The 22,180-nt window shown below is 47.9% G+C and overlaps 1 protein-coding gene across 4 annotated transcripts in view; it reads right to left on the bottom strand.

Annotated features, from left to right (window-relative positions):
• LOC139009746 (forkhead box protein N3) overlaps positions 1-22,180 on the bottom strand; it is a 237,760-nt gene that overhangs the window by 35,272 nt on the left and 180,308 nt on the right. For 3 of the 4 annotated variants that reach the window (XM_070413857.1, XM_070413849.1, XM_070413873.1), the window contains one exon: positions 9,237-9,793. In XM_070413857.1, coding sequence (XP_070269958.1) covers positions 9,237-9,779 — 543 coding nt within the window. In that variant the 5' untranslated portion in view covers positions 9,780-9,793. Of the gene's footprint in view, positions 1-9,236; positions 9,794-13,274; positions 13,390-22,180 lie in introns of those variants that run through there. The other variant, XM_070413866.1, reaches the window with a different exon arrangement.

The following is a 22,180-nucleotide window of genomic DNA, read 5'->3' as shown; positions in this document are numbered from 1 at the left end:
GTTTCAAGTCCAAGCCCCATCCCAGACGAAGAGACAGTCCTAGGAGCTGTCTTGATCCCGGGGACCCTGGCCCCAGGGTGACCAGGGCTGAACACCCAACCCAGAAGTCGGCGTGTCTGTAACTATGACAAATGGTGAGGTCAACGTCGCTGGGCACTGGAGTCATCACATTGCAGGGGGTGGCACCAACACTCCATCACAGCCAGCCAAGGGCGTGAGGCAGCAGAAATGAAGAGCCACGCAGGGGAAGCCAGGCTGCAAAGAGGAGACTGGACCAGGTCCCCAGAGAAGGGCAGGGATGAGCATGCAGGTGGCCGCAGAGGGTGGAGGGAGCAGCTGCAATCACCGTGGACCCGTGATGCGCTTTGCTCCTCCTCACCACTGGCCCTGGGACTGTTTATGATGTGCTTGGGACAAGCACTCTTTTCCTTAAGCCCACGTGGGGGGGGGGGGGGGGGGGGGGGGGGGGGCTTTCTTTTCCTCGCAACCAAATATGTCCTGAAACTAAATAAATTCCACCAGGAGATCCGTCTTCTAATCTATTTCAACTGACAGCAGCTGCTTTTGTCTGATTTATTACCTCTGTAAGCCCTGCCTCCGGGAAAAGGGAGGGACTGCGATCTCCTTGAAAGCAGGGCTGATTTTACACAGGCAGGGCCAGGGTGTGCAGCCCTACATCACGGCGCCCTACGTGATGCATCTAAACTAGTTTGGTCAGCTTATCCATTCCCTGAAAGCAGGGAAGCCACCACATCAGCAACTCCGTTGCTAAGGCAACTGCTTACTTTCCATATCAACTGCAAGCTCGTTGCCATGGAGACACATATACAAGAAAAATTCCTCTCTCCAGCCAGGGACCAGATGGCAGGGAACTCGCAGAAGTCGTGGGTTAGGTAGGGGACTTTGCTAAACGGGATGTTTCCTGGAGTGCATTTCTCTCATCATTTCGGAGATGCTGCTGGCCCTGAGCACCTTTAGAAGTTACACCCTCATTACCAAAAGCAAAGGTTTGTTCTCTTCTGTTTGCAAAACACTACGGGCAGTAACTGCCATAACTACAGGTAAGTTATTTTTTCAATGATTCTGAATTTCTTCCTCTAAACATAAACCTCTTTTGTTTTTGTTTGCCATGTTAAACATACCCCAAAATAATTCTCTAGTCAAACACTAATGGAGATACAAAAGAACTGAAATAGAAGTTGGTTTTCACCTCTTTTCTAATGGAGGCTTAATCCAGAAATACTTTTTAGTTTTCACCCACTGAGCACCAATGTATTCCAGATTTAAACCTCTACTCTGACTTGTCTATTGAGCTTGAAACTCACATATCAAACTTCCAACTTGAACATTTAAGATGTTCAAAAGCCATCTCAGATTTAACATGGTCAAAAGGGAACGTTTGCCCTAACCTCTATCCCACTTCCCAATCCACTTCTACCCATACACCTTCATCTGCGAACCCCAATCCTGGTCAAAGCCAATGTCATTTCCATCACCTCTAGCCTACCACTGAAACTAGCCCCCAAACAGATGTTTTCCCCTTTCAGTGGTTCTCAACCTTCTGGCCCTTTAAATACAGTTCCTCATGTTGTGACCCAACCATAAAATTATTTTTGTTGCTACTTCATAACTGTAATGTTGCTACTGTTATGAATCGTAATGTAAGTATCTGATATGCAGGATGGTCTTAGGTGACCCCTGTGAAAGGGTCGTTCGACCGCCAAAGGGGTCGCGACCCACAGGTTGAGAACCGCTGCCTTATGTCCCTTTAAATGTCTCATTCTCCTGTCTGTAATTCACTTCCTATAGGCCTCCTTTCTGGTTCTTGGCCATTTCAAGCTATTGCCACCTCAGGGCCTTTGCATGTTTTCTCTGCCCAAGGTCTTTGCATGGCTTCATCCCTTTCATTAAAGACACAGCCAGTCACCTCCTCTGGGAAACCTCCCCCCACCCCAGCCCCACTCCTCTCTAGTACACTACCTTGTTTTACTTTCTTCATTCGTGTATCACTATCTGATACATATATGAACCTGCTGTTCTATATGTGCCTCCCCTCACCCACCCTGTGCCCCCAAGGATAGGAAAACAGCCAGGGAACTGTCACAGGTCAAAACTGCATCCCCAGCCCAGCATTCCGCAAACATGTGTGGCGAGAATGAACCACTGCTGAAAACGACAGCAGCGGCTTCGTACTGTACATGCAGAGTCTAGTTTTTACTTTGCAAAACTAAGCTTCTGCAGGGTCTCTCAGAATCATGGCTATGAACAGAGGTTCTTAGTTTACATAACTGCATCTATGGAAGATTCTGGAAGGAACTCAGCATTCCGTGATGTATTCCAGGAGCACTGAGTGTGACTCTGCACCCTAGCTCTGCCACACTGCCTGTGCTGGGTGTTCCTCCCCTCCACAACAGCCATGACCGCAGTCAGCGCGCACGTGACCTGGCCTACCCTATCCTTCTAAAAACAAAGCACGTGCGTGCTGCTAGCCGACGTTCTGTCTAATGACATTAGTTTTCTGTCTAATGACATTAGTTAAATCACCTGTTCGCCCTGCCCCTAGAGGAGGGCCTTCCGTCACAGCCTTCTGGGAGGCACTTCACAGAGCTCCAATAAACGGAAGGCAACACTGAACTCAACTCGACCCCACCAGGCCCAGAGGGGAACCCTACACACCACGCTGGGAGAAAAAAAATACAGAAGGTGGGTAACTGGAGAGCCCCTCCCCCTGAGAACAGCACAGTCACTCTGCCCTATTTACTGGTCTCCTGCTGGGTTCACAAGCAAAGGTACTCAAACAAGCGTGCCAGATCCACTCCCCCCCACCCCACCCCCGCAACCACCCCAGACTTCATTTTGTTCTTGGAACTGGGTAATCTCATACAGCAAACCACCAAGTTCTTATTAAAAGAACAACTTTACACCACTCTCTATCTTCAACCATATATTTCCTTGCTTTTCTTCTTATCATACTTGGCACAGAATACATCATCACCTCTATCAAGCTATTGCTTTTGGAGATTTTTAAATGCAATTTAACCAAAATATCTTGAAGCAAACCTTAACTGAAATGTGTTTGTTTTTTTTTTAAATGGGTCTGCTTTAGTTAAGTTACTAGAGCAATTTAAAGTTCTCCCCTTCCTATCTTAGTTCCCCTACCAACTCTGCATACTCACTATTTACATAACATCCCAGGCCACATATTTCTCACCTTCCCTTTTCTCTGATACTGTTCCAGCACATCCCTTGGGTCCAGAAACATTCATCTCCGAAGTACCTAATCCTCTGTGGCAGAAAATCCCATGCTTGCTTAGTAACAGAACCAACATTGTATATCTGGGATTGTTATGGGCCCAGTTAGAAGACTACCTTTCCCAGACTTCCTTGCAGCTAAGAGTCATGTGACCAAACTCTAGGCCAGTGACAGCAAACCTATGACACGCGTGTCAGAAGTGACGCGCGAACTCATTTTTTTGGTTGATTTTTCTTTGTTAAATGGCATTTAAATATATAAAATAAATATCAAAAATATAAATCTTTGTTTTACTATGGTTGCAAATATCAAAAAATTTCTATATGTGACACGGCACCAGAGTTAAGTTAGGGTTTTCAAAATGCTGACACACCGAGCTCAAAAGGTTCGCCATCACTGCTCTAGGCCAATGAGATAAGAGCAGATTGTGGGGTTTCTGGAAAAACTTACAACTGCAAAAATAAATAAATAAATAAATAAATAAATAAATAAATAAATAAATAAATAAATAAGACTTTTTTGTGTGTGTCTTTCCCTGCATTCTCTTTCTTGCTTCCTATAATGGGAACAAACTAGCTGATGCCATGTTGGACCATGAGAAGGCCTGAGAATGGAAACCAGCAATGAACGAAGAACAGCTGGGCAGAATGACAGATGGTGGGTCTCTGTTGACCAAGACCTCCTTTATGTGACGGAGCAATGCACTTCTATGTTTACTCACTACTATGTAGATTTTTCTACAACAGTCAAATTTCATCCTAGCTAATCCATTCTTGATCTCGAGCTCTTTCCCACAGCAGAAGAAATCTTTGTTAGCAATTTACTCACGTGCTCCCCCAAAAGGAATATTCAAAACCTGCTTCTTGCTGTCTTTCATCTCAGCTGCAGATGGCCCTCTTTGGGGAAGGGAAGCTTCCCTGACTAACCTCAAATGACACCCATCACTTACTGATCTGCTTCCTGTACTTGCGGTGGTTTGTGCTTTTTATTTTGTATCATGTCTCATTTCCCTGGAATGTAAGTTCCTAAAAGGTAAGAACCAGATCTCATGTTTTATTTTAACCTTGGACATCACCAACTAATTCTATTGAATAATAAGCAGAGGGTGCTCGCAGTCCCGGAAACTGTAAGTAATGAGATCCTGAAGGCCTACTAACATGGAAGCATTCCACAGGAACAACCTAAGTAGACCCCTACATCAGGAAACTTCGGGAAACTTCAAGCTGGTGCGGAAACAGATGTAGGTAAGGGATAAACTGTTACAGGGACAGTGAGGTGTACTCATTGGGAAGCAGCAAGTTAAGTGAAAAATGACAAGGGTGGGAATAAGAATAAAACACTTTAAGGGTGCCTGCAGCCAAAATCTGTAAAAACAAAAGGCCTGCCTGCCTAATAAGCACAGTACCATCAAAACAAATATCGTATTAGGCTTTAAAATATACATATCCATCGTCTGTGTCAAGTACCAAAAAATGTCCACTGGGAAGGCCGTGGAATTTTCTATAAAATCTAAAACCTGCCATCACCTTGCCAAGGTTTAAGAAGAGCATTAAGATGACGAAGGGCTCCGTGAGAGAGTATGGAATAATCCAAATAACCCATCACTATTTGTGAAAGCAGCAAAACTCATGACTTTCAAATAGGAGGTCAGTGTGCCAACTTCCTATGTTATTTACTGCAGAGAATTATCCTGCAGCTAAAGTGATTTCAAAGGGAAATCCCAAAGCCTCTTCAGTTCAACAGGGAGGTGCTGAGAACAGTTTCTTGTTGGTCAGATATGCAGGCAGTACATCCACGAAGAAGAACCTCATAGACTCACCCAGGTACCACAAAGCCCTGCCCAAGAGAATGCAACGTTTTCTGAACCGTTAATGTGGGGAGAGACTGGGTAGATACATCCATGAGGCCTGTGGACCCAGAAGAACCAGCCCAGGGAGGAAACAGGATCATCACCTGCCCCAGAGACCACTCTTACACACCTCATCCTGTTTTTGCATGTCCCACCATCCAACAGTACCCTGAGTTTTAGGAACCTGCTCATCAACATCAGACTAGTCTTTCTCTTTTAAAAGAAAAAATATTTTTATTGATTTCAGGAAGAAAGGGAGAGAGAGATAGAAATATCAATGATGAGAGAGAATCATTGATCGGCTGCCTCCTGCATGCCCCACACTGGGGATGGAGCCTGCAACCTGGGGATGTGCCTTGACCGGGAATTGAACCGTGATTTCCTGGTTCAAACATGTCAAACTTGCAGCCGGCAGACCGCAAGTTTGACATGCTTGTCCTCGTTCATAGGTCAACGCTGAACCACAGAGCCACACTGGCCGGGCAGATTGCACAGTCTTTCAAAGAGCAATGTGTGTGTATGTTTGTTAAAGTGTCAAGAGGGAAGTTGAGAAAAAGCACAGATAAAAACACACATACCTGAACCATTTATTATTCAGGTGATAAAAATAAATAACTGCCCTTTACTCTCATTTATAAGTAGTCAGAGAGTGTAGTACTTGCTAATCTTATAGTCCTAACTAAGGTCTTTTTTTAGGAGGTATAAGACTTAATCTCCAACTCTGAAACTCTACCTTGATTGATTCGGGCAAAGCTCCTCAATTCCATGGTTAAAAAATAAAAATAAAACTCTCAAGTTCCTTCAAGAGGTAAAACCAAAAAAAGGGAGAGACCGAGATAAAACGGAAGCAAAACCATTTATTCTCCCTGACTTGCTCATTCATGAGAGTATGTTCTTGATGAAATCTCAGCACTGGAAAGAACCCAAAAGCTTCTCGTTGAGGGATTCTCAAATCTGGCTACACGTCAGAAACACCCATGAAAACAGCTTACTAGGACCCCGAATTTCCCCAACCCACCTCACCCCCACTGAATGGGAATCTCCAGGGAGGGGCCGAGAGACGGCCCTGGATTTTAAGAGCCACAGGTGATTCCGATGCAGTCGTACGTTCCTGCCTGCCAACGCCCCAGCGACACACTTGTCCAGAAGGGTACATGTCCCAACCCTCGGGGCAAGGATCATACGGCATTCTGTGTTCTCACAGTTATGGCAAGTTTAAAACCGTGTTCTGCACTTTTAAATCTTTGAAAAAGCGCAATGCCTAAGTCTGTGAATACAATGTGCAAGGCCTCCAGGCTCCCCTATTTCCCACCAATATTCGGGTGCACTTAGTCACTGTCAGGTGCCGCAGCTGAACCTCAGTGTGGGAGCTGCCGCCAAGTAAAATCCCCTGGGGAAAACACAAGCTTACCTGGAAAGGTGAAGGAGGTTTTACTGGGCAAAGTGTCAGGGGGAATGCCTCCCGCTTTGCTCAGCTCGCCAGGGGACAGGAAGTCCCTGGCAGGCTAGGCGTCCCAGAGTGGCCCCCAGCTACCCCCAGGGCAACCCCAGGAAAGAGGAAAAAAAGGGAGAGAAAACCCATACTCCTTGTTTTGTTCTCAGAGCACCACAAACCCTGGGAACAAACTCTCAAGGCAAAACTGATGGCATCTGATCAGAAACATGTCAGTGCAGGTCAGCAGCGTGGCTAGGAAGCCAGAACTCAACATTTCGTAAGATTCACAATCTTAGGTCCTTCAAACCATTCCCTCTTAACAGGTGATATCTGCATTTATTCAGAACTGTCACCCCTGGAGGGTGCATCGGGGAGAGGGTTCTCCAGGACAGACCACCCTACACCCACGTGCCACCCTCACGGCCAGAGAGGGACCCAAGCAGGCTCTGCACGCTCTGGAGCAGCTCACTGAACATTTCAGTGTGTTTGCTGAATTGCGCGCACCAGCAGGACTGCAAACAGCGAGACCGGGGCACGTGGCGACTTGCACAATCATTTCTCACCAAACTAAAAGCCCTGTGCCCGACCTAAACAGTGACATGCGGCTTTGGGGGACCTGAATACCACTCTCTCCTCCACATTCTACCCTGAAATTGCTTTCTAGGACTTTCCCTTTCTCATCACCAGGACCCACCTACTTGGGAGCTTTTAATACCAGACATGGCCCTTTACATGAAAGCAGCGAATTTTCTCTAAGTTCAAAGAATGGTCTCAAAACACTCAACAGAGTGCCCGAGCTGGTTTGGGTCAGTGGATAGAGTGTCGGCCTGTGGCCTGAAGGGTCTCGGATTAGATTCTGGGCATATGCCCAGGTTGCAGGCTCAATCCCCAGTAGGGGGAGTGCAGAGGCAGCCAATCAATGATCTTCTCTCAATCACTGATGTTTCTCTCTCCCTCTCCCTTGATCTCTGAAATTAATAAAAAACCAAAAACACAAACAAAAAACCACTCAACAGAGCCAAGTTTAGAGGTTGGTCTCCAAATGCCCACTCTGAGATGGGGAGGGGAGGGAGGAGGAAGAAAAGTGGACACCTGGGGACAACGGCAGCACCCTACAATTGTTACAGGTAGTTACAGGTGTTCTGGCAAAGGACGGGCCCAGAACACAGGAATGCTCACATAAGAACACCGCACTGAGGCATCACCTGTACCAGGGACCAAAGGCAAGCTCCCAGGGTCCACATCTGCCCCTCCCAGGCATCGCCCCTCCTCACACCCTGCACGCTGCCCACTCCCCACCTTGAACATAAACTCTAGGTGAACAGCATTTGCAGACAAACGTGTCCAGCAGCAGCAAGGAGAAAAATGGCTCCACCACCTCCTTATTCGTAATCATCCATGCCATTGACAAATAGAATTTTCTCAGGCTCAAGATTCTAATGGAAACAGTAACATGTTTCTGGAGAGAAAGAGACGGTCCCAGCCCTGCACAGCAGCGGCTGACCCCATACAATAGCGGTCCTGTGTCTGAACCTGAACTTCAAAAAGAGGGAATGCAGACCATCAGCACTATTAATGAAAAACAAAGCTGGAAAACACAGCCGCATGGTCACTGTGGAGAGAGCGCTTTCTGGCCGCTTATTGTAACTGTGGCAGCATTACCTTTCAGAACGCCAAGGTAGATCACCATTTTCTGTTCCAACTCTCACAGTTGGCCTGCTTTCTATTGTACCTGCTATATCGTTATGAGAAAGGCAAAGCAGATTATTAAAGCTGTTTCCTTCTAGTGGACCATGGAGCTCAAAAGCTTTAAAACCAAACTTCAACCTTTCTTTAAGTCAGTCTCTGGTGGGAACTTTACCCTACGCTAATTTTTCCTATTCAGGGAGTTCCAAAGTTGCCAAACACTTAGGTAAACACCGGATTTCAAAAGTCACCTGGGCCCTAGCTGGTTTGGCTCAGTGGATAGAGCATCAGTCCTTGGTGCTCGGGTTCAATTCCGGTCAAGGACACACACCTTGATTGCAGGCTCGATCCCCGGCTCCACGTGCAGGAGGCAGCCAATCGATTTGAGAGACACATAGATGTTTCTCTCTGTGTGTCTCCTCCTCCCTTCCACTCTCTCTAAAAATATCCTCTGTTGAGAATTAACAAAACAAAACAAAAAGTCACCTGGGCAATTCATGCCTGCCTTTGTTTAGTGCATAATATGCTCAAGTATGACGCCTCCCAATGTCCATTGCTGTCCATGTGCTCCAGGGTCCCAGAGAGACTGCCCTTCTCCAAGTTCAAATTCAGAAAGAAAACTGATGCCATTTTCCCCTATCCCTTTCTGGCAATTTTCCTCAAAAATATATTCATACATCTCATGGTTAAAGGCTGCCCCTTTGTGCTGTAAACCCAAACTGACCCATCCACACTGAGGGAAGAAGCAGGCAGTGTGCACACCACTGTTTTGTGATTACGTTCAGATGCCACAGTGGGAAAACCTCAAGTCAGCACAAACACGAAAAACAGTATTTAATTAATATGCTTAAGGAAGAGGACGTTTACAAGTAAATGAATGAAATCAAAGTACCCATTTATAAATGCCCCTTCAGTGTGGGGACTTTACAGTCCTTAACAATTTGTTAATGGAGAGAAACTGAAAATTTTAGAAAGAAAAAGGAAACACTCGAGTTCCAGACACGGAGACTTACCTGACTCCTCTCTTTGTCCACCTTCTTAAAACACTTATTCAACGACAAATTGTGTCTCACTGAGTTTTTCCACCCAGTAGGTGCATTTGCAAAATACGGGAAATGTTCCAAGATCCAGTTGTAGATATCCTTTACTGGCAGGCGCTTGGTCGGAGAGTCCTCGATGGCCATAAATATGAGGCAGCTAAAGGAGTAGGGGGGCTTGCAGTTGGGGTTCTGCCTGGCATCGTAGGGCATGTCAGAGTGGGCGGGCGACGGGGGCGTGTCATCGTCCAGGTCCTGGACTGGGCTGACGCTCCGGAGCACCGACTCCCCGAAGCTCTTCAGCAAGTTCTTGCTCTCGTGCAGCCAGTTCAGGTTGGTCAGCTCCTCATCTTCCATGGCCCCCTCTTCTAATCGGATGTCGGGCAGAGAAAAGTCGAGGTCATCGTCTTCCTGAAGGGCCTTGGAGAAGCCGCTGCCCCGGTAACACTGACTCAGCCCACGGGAGACGCTAATTCCTGAGCTTTCTGGCTTCTTACTGGGAGGCATGACTGGACCCATTTAGGTGAAGGCTCCTGGGAAACACATTCCACAGAGAAGAAGAGTCAGTGAAACCCAAACCGGAAAGGCAGCCGAGTCCTCCTAGTGCTTTGGTCCCCACCCCCACCGCTGCCCCCTCTACGAACCCCCTTCCACACAGGAACACACCTCATGGCTCCTACCCCAAGGAATGCAAACCCACAATTCTACCACACAGAGATGCACAGGAAGTAAAATCGGTCTATCGTGCACACAGCGCAGTGACTGTCACCCCTCAACACATCAATACTGGAAATATCTCCAGCACCTTTAATGTGCAAACGCACCATAAAAAGAATGGGAAAGTCCACAATGCCTTCTCCCTGGATCTACGAACACTCTCACTAGGACTCTGGGAAAATCAGTTATTTCTTGCTGCCTCAGTTCATCTATTACACACGAACACATATACACAAGTAAAAATATTTCAAGCCTCGTGATTAAACTCTACCTAATAAGCTCAATGCGCAACCCCTCTCTGTGGTTTGGGGTCACAGGGCTCACTGTTAACCATTCTCAAAAAAAGAAAATGCCTCTAAGTTTAAGGCCAGTGTTTTCAGAGTTTCCATACAAGGCCCATCCATCACAACGACCCCCGAATTAAAACTGTGGCCGCAGTATGCATCAGTTTAATAAGTTTTATTTGATTTCCCCCCTCCCCTCCACAAGTCGTGATCAAACACTTAATTACATTTAACTTTAATTACATTTGAATTCTGGATTCGAACTAGAGCAATAAATGCATTTAATTTTATTGGGACACTACATTCTGAATGAAAAAGTGAGGAGTGCAGGCACCACACACACAAATGGGAATATGAAAGACAAGCCATTAACTGAAATTAGGATTGGTGAAAAAAGTAGGAGAGCAAAAGGGAAGTTCCAAGAAAGAAAGGCAAATTCAACAAAAATTGCTACAGAATTCTCTTCTGCTGCCGCCCCCATTTTTGTCAATGACCTAGAACAGGGAGTAAAATATCTGATGAGAAAAGAAACTGAAGAGGTGGCGAGTCCACAAATAGAATGACCCCGGCAGATACAAAGCTGCCCGACCCCCTGGCACTCAATGTAAGATGTAAAGAACAGCAAAGATAATGAAGACAGGTCTCCCACTCTCCGTCTGGAGCACTCAAACAATGTGTCTGTTCTATGTTTTCCCCCCACAAGTGAGAAGATCAAGCAATCTATCCAGAAAAAAAAAAAAAAAGAATGAATACATCAAAAGCAAAGAATATGATTACTCTACGGCTTGAAAAGTCCACTGACACTACGCCTAAAACAACTGCCAGTTCAGCTGGGGAAAATGGGATTCTAGAAAGCACAGTGTGGGAGCACTACCCAGCCAACCCCAGGTGCCCCAGAACCAACCCCGGGTGCACCCTCCCTCTTCCAAAAGGTGGACAAACAGAACCTGCTGACTGAAGGCCTTGGGGGAACTCTAGAACTGCTGTGAGATGACCAATTCCAAAGAAACTTCTATGGGCATCGAAGTCCCATGGAACAGGGCAGTTTGCATACCTCAGGTTCATCCGTGTTATTATTTCTGTCATGTACTAGTACTAACCTGAGTAGCACATGACACATTTTAAAGAATAAGCTAGTATCTTGAGGCTTGGGGGTTTACAGGGACCAGACTGATAACGCTTTTACCTTCTTTATAAAACAATCAAAACTAGGTTTGTCTCTCTCAAAGTTTCCTCAGATCCCAATAAAAAAACGAATTTTTGGATAACCAGGATTATCCACACAGTAGAGTACGTAAGAGAACTACTACCCAGCCACTGAAGTCAACTTTAGCTCTCGACGAAAGTTTTTCGCCTCCTGAGCTTCCAAACAGGAAAATTATATCATGGCTGACAGTAATTTAATTGCATTGTTGCTATGACAACATGCTGCTCTCTTTCTTTTTAGTTTGTCAGTAGCTTCCCAAAGGAACTAACATGCTATTCTCCATGTTTCCTTTTGTTTTAAACAAACATTGCCAGCAATATGGTTTTCTTAGAAAAACGGTTAAGAAAACAGGGTTACGGGGTTCAGTTCCCTTGGATCGTTTGCCTGTTTTTGTCCCTCCCCCGCCCATGCCCTCCAACTGTTAAGGCATCCCTATAAACCCGTATTCTATAGCCACAATATCAAGAGCTGCTGATCACTCCAGTTCCATTTTTAAAAAGTTTCCAGAAACCACAGCTGAGTTTTCCATTATTATACTCAAACTACATAATTCGCCAAATCTTTTTTCCCCCAATTTGGGGGGGTGGGGTGGGGTGGGGAGGGAATCTGGGATCATGTGAATCTGCAGTTAGACAAACATTTTGACTCTGCTGCCAAAAAGGTTGCTACATCATATACTCTAATAGTTATTCACTAGTGACCTCCTTACAACTTCTCAGTTTGCTATTGGTTGCAGTCCCACAACATTCTCTCTCATTCTCTCTCTCTCTCTCTCTCTCTCTCTCTCTCTCTGTTTTTTTAATGACTTGTGTTTCGTTATCTTTTTTGCTTTTCAACGGAGAAAAGGTAGCAGGAAAGCTAGTTTCTTGCCCGCTCTCAGAATGTCTCCAAATAACTGACAAAGCCATTACTGGCCCAGCTCTGAACAGATGTTCGAAGTGAACTTTAAAAAGTTGAGAAATCCTCCCCAAGCCTAACAGGGCAGCGAGTTGGGAGGGGGCTAAACAACACTCCCCCCCCCCCCCCCCGCCCCTTCTCCGACGCGCACGCGCGCACACGCACGCGCTCCACTAGCATCTACTGTACTTGTCAAAAACATTTCAAGGGGACCTGCGGGAGCGGCGATTGGCTGCGTCCTGTGTCAATCAGCGGCGTTGCCAAGCAACGGGGAAACTGCTCTTCTCCCTGCATACAGGGCAATTGGGAGCTCGCATACCTTCACTGCTGGTCAGATGTCATAAACCTTTTATTGGCTGCACCGCTGCGAACCTTAAGAGCACATCAATAAAAGCCCGCCGTCCCCCAACTTCTCCAGGACCCAAGGAGGGTTTCAAAGGGGGCCGGGGTGAGGAGGAGTCGGGCCTCGCGGGGGTCTCGGGAGACGCTCACTGCCAGTGCCAAGCCTGCACAGTTTGTGGGGGAGGGTATCTTTGTTAGGAGCCTGTTTCTCATCTTGGGGTGTCCCCTGGATCAGCACCCTCTCCCCCCCGCCCGGAACGGCGGGGATCCTGTCCTCCGTGGACAATACCAACTCTGTTCCTTTTGGGCGTCTTTTTGGAAACCGAGGCAGCGGGAAAGAGCCCACACGTCGGGGCAGGAAACTCTTCGGACCGGCAACTTCCCCGCTCGGGGGCTCCCGTCTCCCCACCCGGCCTGGCTCCCGCCCCGCGCTCTCCCCCAGGAACTGCGGAGTCCCTCGCCCGCCGAGAGCGGTACGGGCGCCTCCAGGACCGCCTTGGACGAGCGTCTCCACCCCGAGTCACCCAATGCCGCTTTGGCGCCGGCCCGAGCGCGGAGCTAACTCACCTGGCCGGAGCGGGGCGCGGGGGCTCGGGGGCGCCGCTGCCCTTTAGCGGGAGCCGACAAACTTTCGCGGGCGCCCAGTGGGCATCGCTTGGTGGCCCGGCTAAGGAAGCGCGGGCGCGGCGCGGCGAGCCCGGGGCAGCGGGCGGCGGGGGGCGGCCGCGGGTGCGGGCGGCAGGGGCGCGGGGGTCGCGGCGCGGCATGGGACCTGCGGCGTCCAGCCGGCGCGCAGCGCGTCCTCCCGCCGGCCCCGCCGCTCTCTCCGCCCCGTCCCGCCTCCCGCTCGCCTCCGCCGCGGCGCGTCGGGCCGGGGCGCGTCGAGCGGCGAGAAATTGTTTCCACTGCAAACAAAAAAAGGCGACACATGACCAGGCAGGAGGAGGGGAAGCGCGGGGAGGGAGGGGAGCGAAGGGGAGGGACGGAGCGCAGGGGGCGGAGGGAGCGGGAGAGAGGGAAAACGTGGGCCGGGCCGCGGGCGGCCTGGGGCGCAGGGTGCGGACCCGCCGGGACCAGCCCTGCCTGCTCCCCCCGCACAACGATCGGCCCCTCGGCTAGGCGCTCCCAGGTCGCAGCCGGGAACGAGGCCGGGCTGGGCCGCATGGATTCGTCTCCCGCGGCACCGCGGGGCATGGGTGGCCGGCTCAGGGTTCCACGACCTGGGGCAGCCCCGACCGTGGGCGGCGTGGCTGGTGGGGCCAGAGGCGCACGGCCTGTCTCTACCCCGGGCTCAGGCCACGCGGGCGGGCCGGCTTTGCGCCGCTGGCTACGTGTCTCCGGAACGCTACTACCCCATCCGCATACCTTACATGGCTCGAAAGTAAAAATAAAAAGAATTACGATTCGGGCGAGGCTGGCAAGGGGGAGAAGAGATTCCACTTCTCCCCAACTAAGGCGTCCTGGCAGGACTCCCAGGGCCTTCCCCAGAGCTCCCCCAGCGCCCACCTCGTGCCCCGAGAGAAAAGGCACAAAGGCACCGCAGTCTCAGGCCCAGGTGGCCGCTCCCCTGGTCGAGTGCAGACGCCTGTCTGCCAAGGGAGGGAGGGTGGCCATTACGGATTACAGCGCAAGAGCCCCATCCTAAAGGTCGCGCCAGTAGAGCCTCTCCAGTGGGTTGTGCCCAACGCCCGACCCACTTCTAAACCTCCAGCAAAAAGCTTCCTCTCCTTCATATTTTGAGTTCTCAAGAGCCCAACAATTCACAGGGGCCCCCAGCAAATAGCTCAGCAACCACTCCAAGTCTTTAGGTCCCTCCCTAAAGCATGGCCACCAGCTGCTAAAGTCACACCTAGTAGCAGCCGTGGAGAGGAGAGTCCTACAGGACACCCTGGTGGTGACATAAATAAAAATATGTTTGCACAACTCTCCCACGCAGCCAAATCAGCAGGTTGCAACACATAAGAGAAGTCCAGGTCACTCCTGACACCCCGACCTGAACCCGACCGGAGGGAGCGATCTGGAAACTGCAGAACCACCAGTAAGAAGGCCCCAGTGACCTCCCTCAGAAACCTCTCCAGCTTGCAGTACTTTATAACCTAGCTAAAGGGGGAGATAAGTCCCACAGGGTGTCGGAAGGTTTTTATTGTCGTTTTCTTATTTCAAAAAAGAAAGAACCCCCAGTTAATCTAAGAGTCATTCCCCTTAAGATGGTGGGTGGCAAGTCTTCAGCAAGGACTCTCACCACAGGCCTCCTTACTTACCAAGTACCATGGCAAATCTCAACCACAAGATGATTCAGAGGTGGAGGCCGAAGGGCAGCCGGAGTTCATCAGCCCCACCCCGTTCCTTACTGAGCACTGGATGTGACCTACCCTGAGCCAGGAAGCAAAGGTATGAGGTCAGAGAAACAAACTAGATCATCTCTGAAGTCAGAACTGGTAACAAAGCCAGGACAGGAGCTCAGCCTAGTGCAGGTCCCACCCCTCATCAGCATATCAGTGGAGAGCTGAATCTCCCATCAAAGGAGCCAAGGGGAGAGACCTTTGTCCTCACACCTTACCAGCCAGGACAGGCCCCCCAACGCCCAACCACACTCACACCATAGCTAGAAATCTCTTACATTAAGTAGAGGTGGCATGTTATTTCCACCCCAGCACGTTCCTTCTTTCTCAGAGTTCAGACTGAGAGGATGTGATCTGAAGGTTACTGCACGTGTCATTCTTTCCGTGCAAGCTGTTAGCCTCCAGTGACTGAACAAGCCATCCCAGGTGAACAAAAACTTAAAAGATGAGCAAGCCTTGGGCCAGGGGAAGCCATAAGCAGAGGGTGGAGTGTGGTGACGTAAGCTGCCTTTTATTAGCTCGCCTTCTTCTTCTGGGTGGTGTTTGTTTTTTGTTTTTGGTTTGTTTCTCCCATTCTCAAGCATATTTCTTAAGTTCTCTCTCTGCTATTACAAATGTGGCCTGAAGTGTGGACCAGCCAGGCCTGATTTGGAGGGCAGAGTACACATGTCTGTCTGCCTGCCTGCCTGCCAGTCTGTCTGTCTTAAATGGGGGATCGAGCCCTTTACTGAAAGCCAAAGGCAGGCGTAGTGTGACTTTTTTACCTTGTAATTCCATAGAATCCTGGCTCGGGGACATGCTCAATGACAAAAGGGTGCAGGGGCCAAATTCATTTAGGAACAACCTCCTTAACTCCCCTCTTGAACTTTCAAAAAGTACCCTTGTGCCTTAGATCCTTCGAAACCTCAAAGAAACAAGTGGAACTGTTTAAAAACACCTTTGACAGTAGAATTATATGTGTGCCCCAGAACTCGCTGTGGGCAACCCTTATTTCCTGACTGAGGACTGGATGGGACCATTCTGCAGCCCCATCTGGGGATGGGATGAAGAGTGAGCACCCAGACTCCAGCCGGGAGAGGAATTCCTCTCCCCCTCATGTTTTGTGCCTTCTTCTCCAACATGCTTCTCTGCCCTGGAACATTAAAGCCCCTCCCCCATCGCTGATTATGTGGCCAATATGATTATTTATGGAATGGTTCAGTGTAAAGCCCGGTGATCCTGCTCCAGGCAGTAACAACTGAATAGATGAGCAGTGAGAGCATTTGCTGCTGGTGGGAAGGCCTGAGGGACTTTCAAATATGAGGAGGAATCTGAGGCAGGCCTGGGAAGACGGGTAAGTAAGAGGAGACTTGGGTCAGCCCAGGGCAAGCAGCACAGCTGGGCTGTGCAGAACTGAAAAGTCATCATCAGGTAATTTTTGTCTCCATCTCTCTCTTTCCATATTATCTTTACTGCTTCCCTCTACAGAGCTGCTCCACACTCCTCCCTGCAGGCTGGCTTCCTCTGCTTGCTTACCAGAGGACCTTCTGACTTTAGAATCCACCACCTTCAGACTGCCTCAGTCTTCCACAAGAGCTCAAATTCTCAGAGAAATCATCTGATTGGCTTAGCCTGAGTCAGGTGACTAATCCCTTCTGTCCACCCCCTCCAAATAGCTGAGGCAGGGGGCATGGTGGAACTAGGGAGGGGAGGGAGATGACTTTGGAAAGAGGATATCTAGCTCTTTATTGTTCCGAACACTAGAAAAAATTATGTGACATGATAAAGGAGTTAGCTAAGCTATGATGGCAATCATATTGCAATATAAACATACCAAATCAATAGGCTATGCACCTTAAACTTACACACAGTGTCCTGTGTCAAGTATATGTCAATTTGAAGGAGGGGGATGGGAAAGAAAGTGGAAGGGACCATGGGCCCGGGACAAATTCTGGAGGAGGAAAGGAGAAAACAAAGACCCAAAACAGGCAGAACCACTCAGAAAGCACTGCAGAACCCATACAAAAGGGAATAAAGATTATTTATTTTTAACATATTTTTTTTAATTCGAGAAAATGCTAAAATATTAAAACAGTGGTTCCCTCTAAGTGGTAGAATTATGGGGTAAGATGTTTGCCTGCTTCGTTCATCCTTGTCTTGTTTCCAACTTTTCTACCATGAGCACCCATTACATTTATAATGTTTTCATAAAGAAAGGAGGGTGCATTCGAGAGCAGGGATTCTCAAACTTGAGTGTGCATCAGAATTACCTGTAGGGCAATTAAAATACAGCTTGCTGGTCCCCAACCCCAGCGTTTCTGATTCAGTAGGTCTGGGCTGGGCCCTGAGAATTCACATCCCTAACAAGCTCCCAGATGATGGCTGCCTCTGCTGGTCCAGGGACTATACCAGTGATGGCGAACCTATGACACACTTGTCAGAGGTGACGCGTGAACTCATTTTTTTGGTTGATTTTTCTTTGTTAAATGGCATTTAAATATATAAAATAAATATCAAAAATATAAGTCTTTGTTTTACTATGGTTGCAAATATCAAAAAATTTCTATATGTGACACAGCACCAGAGTTAAGTTAGGGTTTTTCAAAATGCTGACACACCGAGCTCAAAAGGTTCGCCATCACTGGACTATACTCTGAGACCCAATGAATTAGAGACTAGCCAGGGAGACTGGAAAAAATGAATGCACAAGAACATTCAAAGGAAGAACCAAGAGAATCTGTCCAATGCTTGAACATGAGAAGAAAGGGAGGGAGAGATGATGGTCAAAGATAACTCCATCGTGGGTTGACGAAGAGTCTCTGAGCTAACATGAGAATGCACTTTGTAATGATTAAAAAAGCTCCTGACTTCCTTCTCTTCAGTGCAGGAGAGACCCAGCACCACAGCTGGAAGCCCCTCCGCCTCCTGGCGAGTTCCAAGACTCGGCCAAGCATCACTTGGAGTTTCTGGTCCTCCTCTCTCGGGGTTTTCCTCTCGTGCATTCTTGGTGTTTGCGTGACAGGTCCTGAAGGGTGGCGCCTGGGAAAAGGCTTATTAGATTTCTCCAGCAGGGAATAGAGCCAGGAAGTTTATTTGAAGAGGGAAGGAGGGGTGTGTGGGAAGGGAAAGTACAGCTGAACCAGTGGAGTGAAGTGCATGAGCTCAGGTGCCCAGCCAAACCTGCGCTTATCAAGTCGCCTGCCGGAGGCAAAAGGGAAATATAGAACCTGTCAACTCCTCTTTGAGCATAAACACAAGTGCGAGCCGATGATCCAGAATCCAGATGAAGTCAATTCATTCCATCAACAAGTATTTATGAAATATCTAGGTACTCCCTGCCCAGTTAGTGCGTGGAGGGGACTCGGAAGGAACCAGGAGAAATAAAAGCCGTGGCACTTGCCCTGAAGGATTGGGGAGACTCAGTGAGCATTTACGAAGCAACTACAAACATACACACAGAGCCTAATGCCAACGGCCAGAGACGGCGTAGCATAGTGGCTAGCGTCAGGACCTGGACTAGGTTCACATTCTCTGCCACTGACTAGCTGGGTAACATTAGTCAAGGTACTTAACTTCTTTCTAACTAGTTTCTTCATCTTAAAAAAGGGGCAGGGGAGGGAGATTAAGAGCCATACCCATTTCATAGGGTTGTGATGAAGTTTAAATAATATTGGTAAAATACATACCACAATGCCCTGGCACTTAGCACTATTTTTGTTAAATAAGTAAATCGAAGGAAAAATTATTGACATATTTGGCTGCACAACAATTTAGAATGTGTCTGTAGTACCAGCAGTCCTAAGCCAGGTTAACCAAAAGTGAGGAAACAGTTGCCATGCCTATGAAAAGGGTGAATATTTTAAATTTATAACCTTTACAGCTCAACCGAGGGGAAAAAAATGATCCCCCTAACGATAAAAAGGCAAATCCACAAAAGGAGGAACAAAAATGGCAATACACCCATGAAAAGATGCTCAATTTAAGTCAAAACAAAAAGATGCAAATTGCAATTATGATCGCTCATTTCATCTATCAGATTGGCACAGACTTAAAAAGAAGAACCAAACACTGGTGTGGGTTGTCGGGAGCTCTGGGACTCGGTACAACCCTTCAACGGGGTCCTCTGACAAAATGAATCAAAACGTAAAAGCATAGCCATTGACACTACACTCCCAACTTCTAGGAATTCATTCCAGTTAACTTCCCCACCAGACTGCCTACCCCCACGAGGCAGCAAGCTCCACAAAAGCAGGACACACGCCTGTTCTATTCAGCAATGCATACAGCGCTTACCCCAGAGCCTGTGCTCAACATGTGCTGAATGAATGCCCTGAAAGGCGCAACAATGTATTTAGGAGGCTGTTGGCTGGGACATTGTTTAAGAGGGTGAAAACCTGGAAATCGCAGAAATAAGAGGCTAGAGGCATATTATTACATGGCCACCGTGCCCTAGCGTCCGTGTCCCCTTCTGTCGCATTTTCCAGCCGTTTAAGTGACGCTCTCCCTTTCCTGAATCACTTTCATATTCTCAAAGACTGTGCGTGTGACACAATTTGCAAACATTTCACAAAGTAAGCGTTTGGGGGGAAATAAATATGTTATCAAAGCCTTTTCACCAAATGGAAGCATTTGGTGATCTTTTCAATCTGAAGGGACAAAATGACCCCTTTCTGAAAAGGCTGGTGCTCCGAGCATACGGGAATTGCTAAGTATGGCCAATATTATACCCTGCGCGTGGGGTCTGTTGTCTGGTTGCAGGAAGGCTTTCGATTTATAGGTTCTGAGTATCAAACGTTCTCTACAAACTCGTCTATAGGTACAAGGGTGAGAGGAGATGCTCCTGAATTAAGAATTTGGGGGGAGGGGAGGGGGACATTTACTCTCTATTTCCAGATTGCTCTTCTGTAACAACGTATGCTTATAAGAGGTCAAGTATGGTTCCATTTTACCTTTTTTCAAATCTGATAGGAAAGTCTGTGCCCAGCTTGAGGCACTGCACGTGGCCAGAATGATTTCTTTTTTGTTGTTGTTAATCCTCACCCGAGGCTATTTTTCCATTGATTTTTAGGGAGAGTGGAAGAGAGAGGAAAAGACAGAGAAAATTCGATGTGAGAGAAACACATCGATTGGTTGTCTCCTGCACAGACCCTGGGCCCGGGCCAGGGAAGAGCATGCAACCAAGGTAAGTGCCCTTGACCGGAATTGAACCTGGGACCCTTTGGTCCACAGGCTGACGTTCTATCCATTAAGCCAAACCAGCTAGGGCTGGCCAGAACTATTTCTGCTCCTCCTGCCCTCCCTACCCCGCAAGAGGCTCCCACTCTGAGCTCTTGGACCCCATCATCTCCAGCCAAGTCTTGTTATTCGTGGTAGCTGTGTTCTAGGGCCTCTGTATACAATGAATTAGCCAGGACTGAGCCATGGCTCCTAGAGGAAATACAGGGTTAGGTTCCCGAGCAGCAGTCACATTTCCGTGAACTGATCAATACACAACTGTATTTTCTCTGTTTCCATTTAAAGACACCTTATTTAACACAAAATGTGGAGGCTTTAACACTGAACTTGCAGCCAGCAGCACTATTAACTCACACCCAAACAAAGCTCACCTAACTCATGTATTTCCCCACAAGGCCGTCCACCTGGGCATGCTTAGAACTCTGAACAACACTTTAGTGCTACGAGGGGGGGCAGGGAGGGGCCATTGTAAACAGTAACACCACCAACAAAACACGGACTAAACAGGCCACAGAAAGGACACCTGTTCCTGAAGCGGGGAGAGCTGGGTGGAGGGAGGGGTCACGGGGGGGAAAAGGGGGACATCTGTAATACTTTTAACAATAAAGATAAATAAAATAAAAAAAGGACACCAATTTACAGTGTGAGAGCTGAAACAAGAAGCCAGGTCATCGCTTTGCTCAACTTCAGCCGGGAATGTGTATGAATTGGGCAACTCAGATTTTTGTCACTCTACACATGTCCACATGACCATGAAAGCACCGCGAGCATTGATTTGGGGGTTGAAATAAATTTCAGCAAGTTTGCAAATTTGCGAACAGGGGATCTGTGACGAATGAGATCAACGGTTTTTAACGACACTTAAAGAGCAGTGCCAGTCAGTAGGCTAAGGCTTCACTCGTTTCAGCCTTGTGTTAACCGTGTGATGTATTATTACGCCCATGTTTTACGTGAGGAACCTGAGGGATTTAGCCCCCTGTCCACGGGCACACAGTTGGTAAGTGATGGGGCTGGGACTTGAATGCACACTGTCTGGGTTTGGAGCCGCATTCCAGGCAGTAACCAAGGGAAGTTCAGGTCAATCCAGAGCATCTGGCCTCTCAGAGAACTTCCTGGGGGCTCAAGGACATGAAGGACAGGAGCAGTGGAGCTCCAGGGAGGAAAAACCGTGACCAGGAAATAAAGAAGGAGGATGGAAAAGAGGACTTTTAAACTGAATGAAAGGGTCCTACTTGCAAAAACAAACCAAAACACAAAATTCAGCTTCTATGTCATAATCAATATGGTATAGTGTATCTTTCTAATAAAAAATAAATCATCCAGAGACTGAGTGTCAAACAGACTGTAAGTGCCTCGAGAGGCAAGGACCCTGTCTTGTATTTCTCTCTTGCTCATGGCATATGACACAGTAGTAATAAAAAATATGGATTTTGCCCTGGCTGGTGTGGCTCAGTCGATTGGGCATCGTCCTGCGCACCAAAAGGTTGCCAGTTCAATTCCCGGTCAGGGCATAGGCCCAGATTGTGAGCTCAATCCCTAGCACCGGGCTTGTAGGAGGCAGCCTATGGATGTTTCCTTATCACATTGATGTTTCTCTCTCTCTCTCCTTCTCCCTTCCTCTCTCTAAAAATCAATTTTAAGAAATATGGATCACTTAATGGGAAAATAAAATGCTTCTCTTCATCCCTCTCCCAATCTGGTCTCTAATAACTGTTCAGATTCAAAGAAAAGTGGCATGGTCAACCTTTCCCTCCTCTGGAGTTTGTCAGAGCTTTTACTGTTGTCCTCCCTTCAGTGAGTACACCAAGTACCACGGTCACATGGGTCTCAGCGGCCAGAGTCTTAGCCAGGCCACGGAATGACTTCCCTGCTCGTTCTTTTTCAGAGGGATCTGAAAGAAAACAATCAGTTCGCCTC

The sequence above is a fragment of the Myotis yumanensis genome, unplaced genomic scaffold (assembly GCF_028538775.1).
Source record: "Myotis yumanensis isolate MYYU_CA2020_CCGP unplaced genomic scaffold, mMyoYum1.0.hap1 SCAF_1, whole genome shotgun sequence".
In the NCBI taxonomy this organism is placed as follows: Eukaryota; Metazoa; Chordata; class Mammalia; order Chiroptera; family Vespertilionidae; genus Myotis; species Myotis yumanensis.
This window is presented reverse-complemented; position numbering and strand designations above follow the sequence as displayed.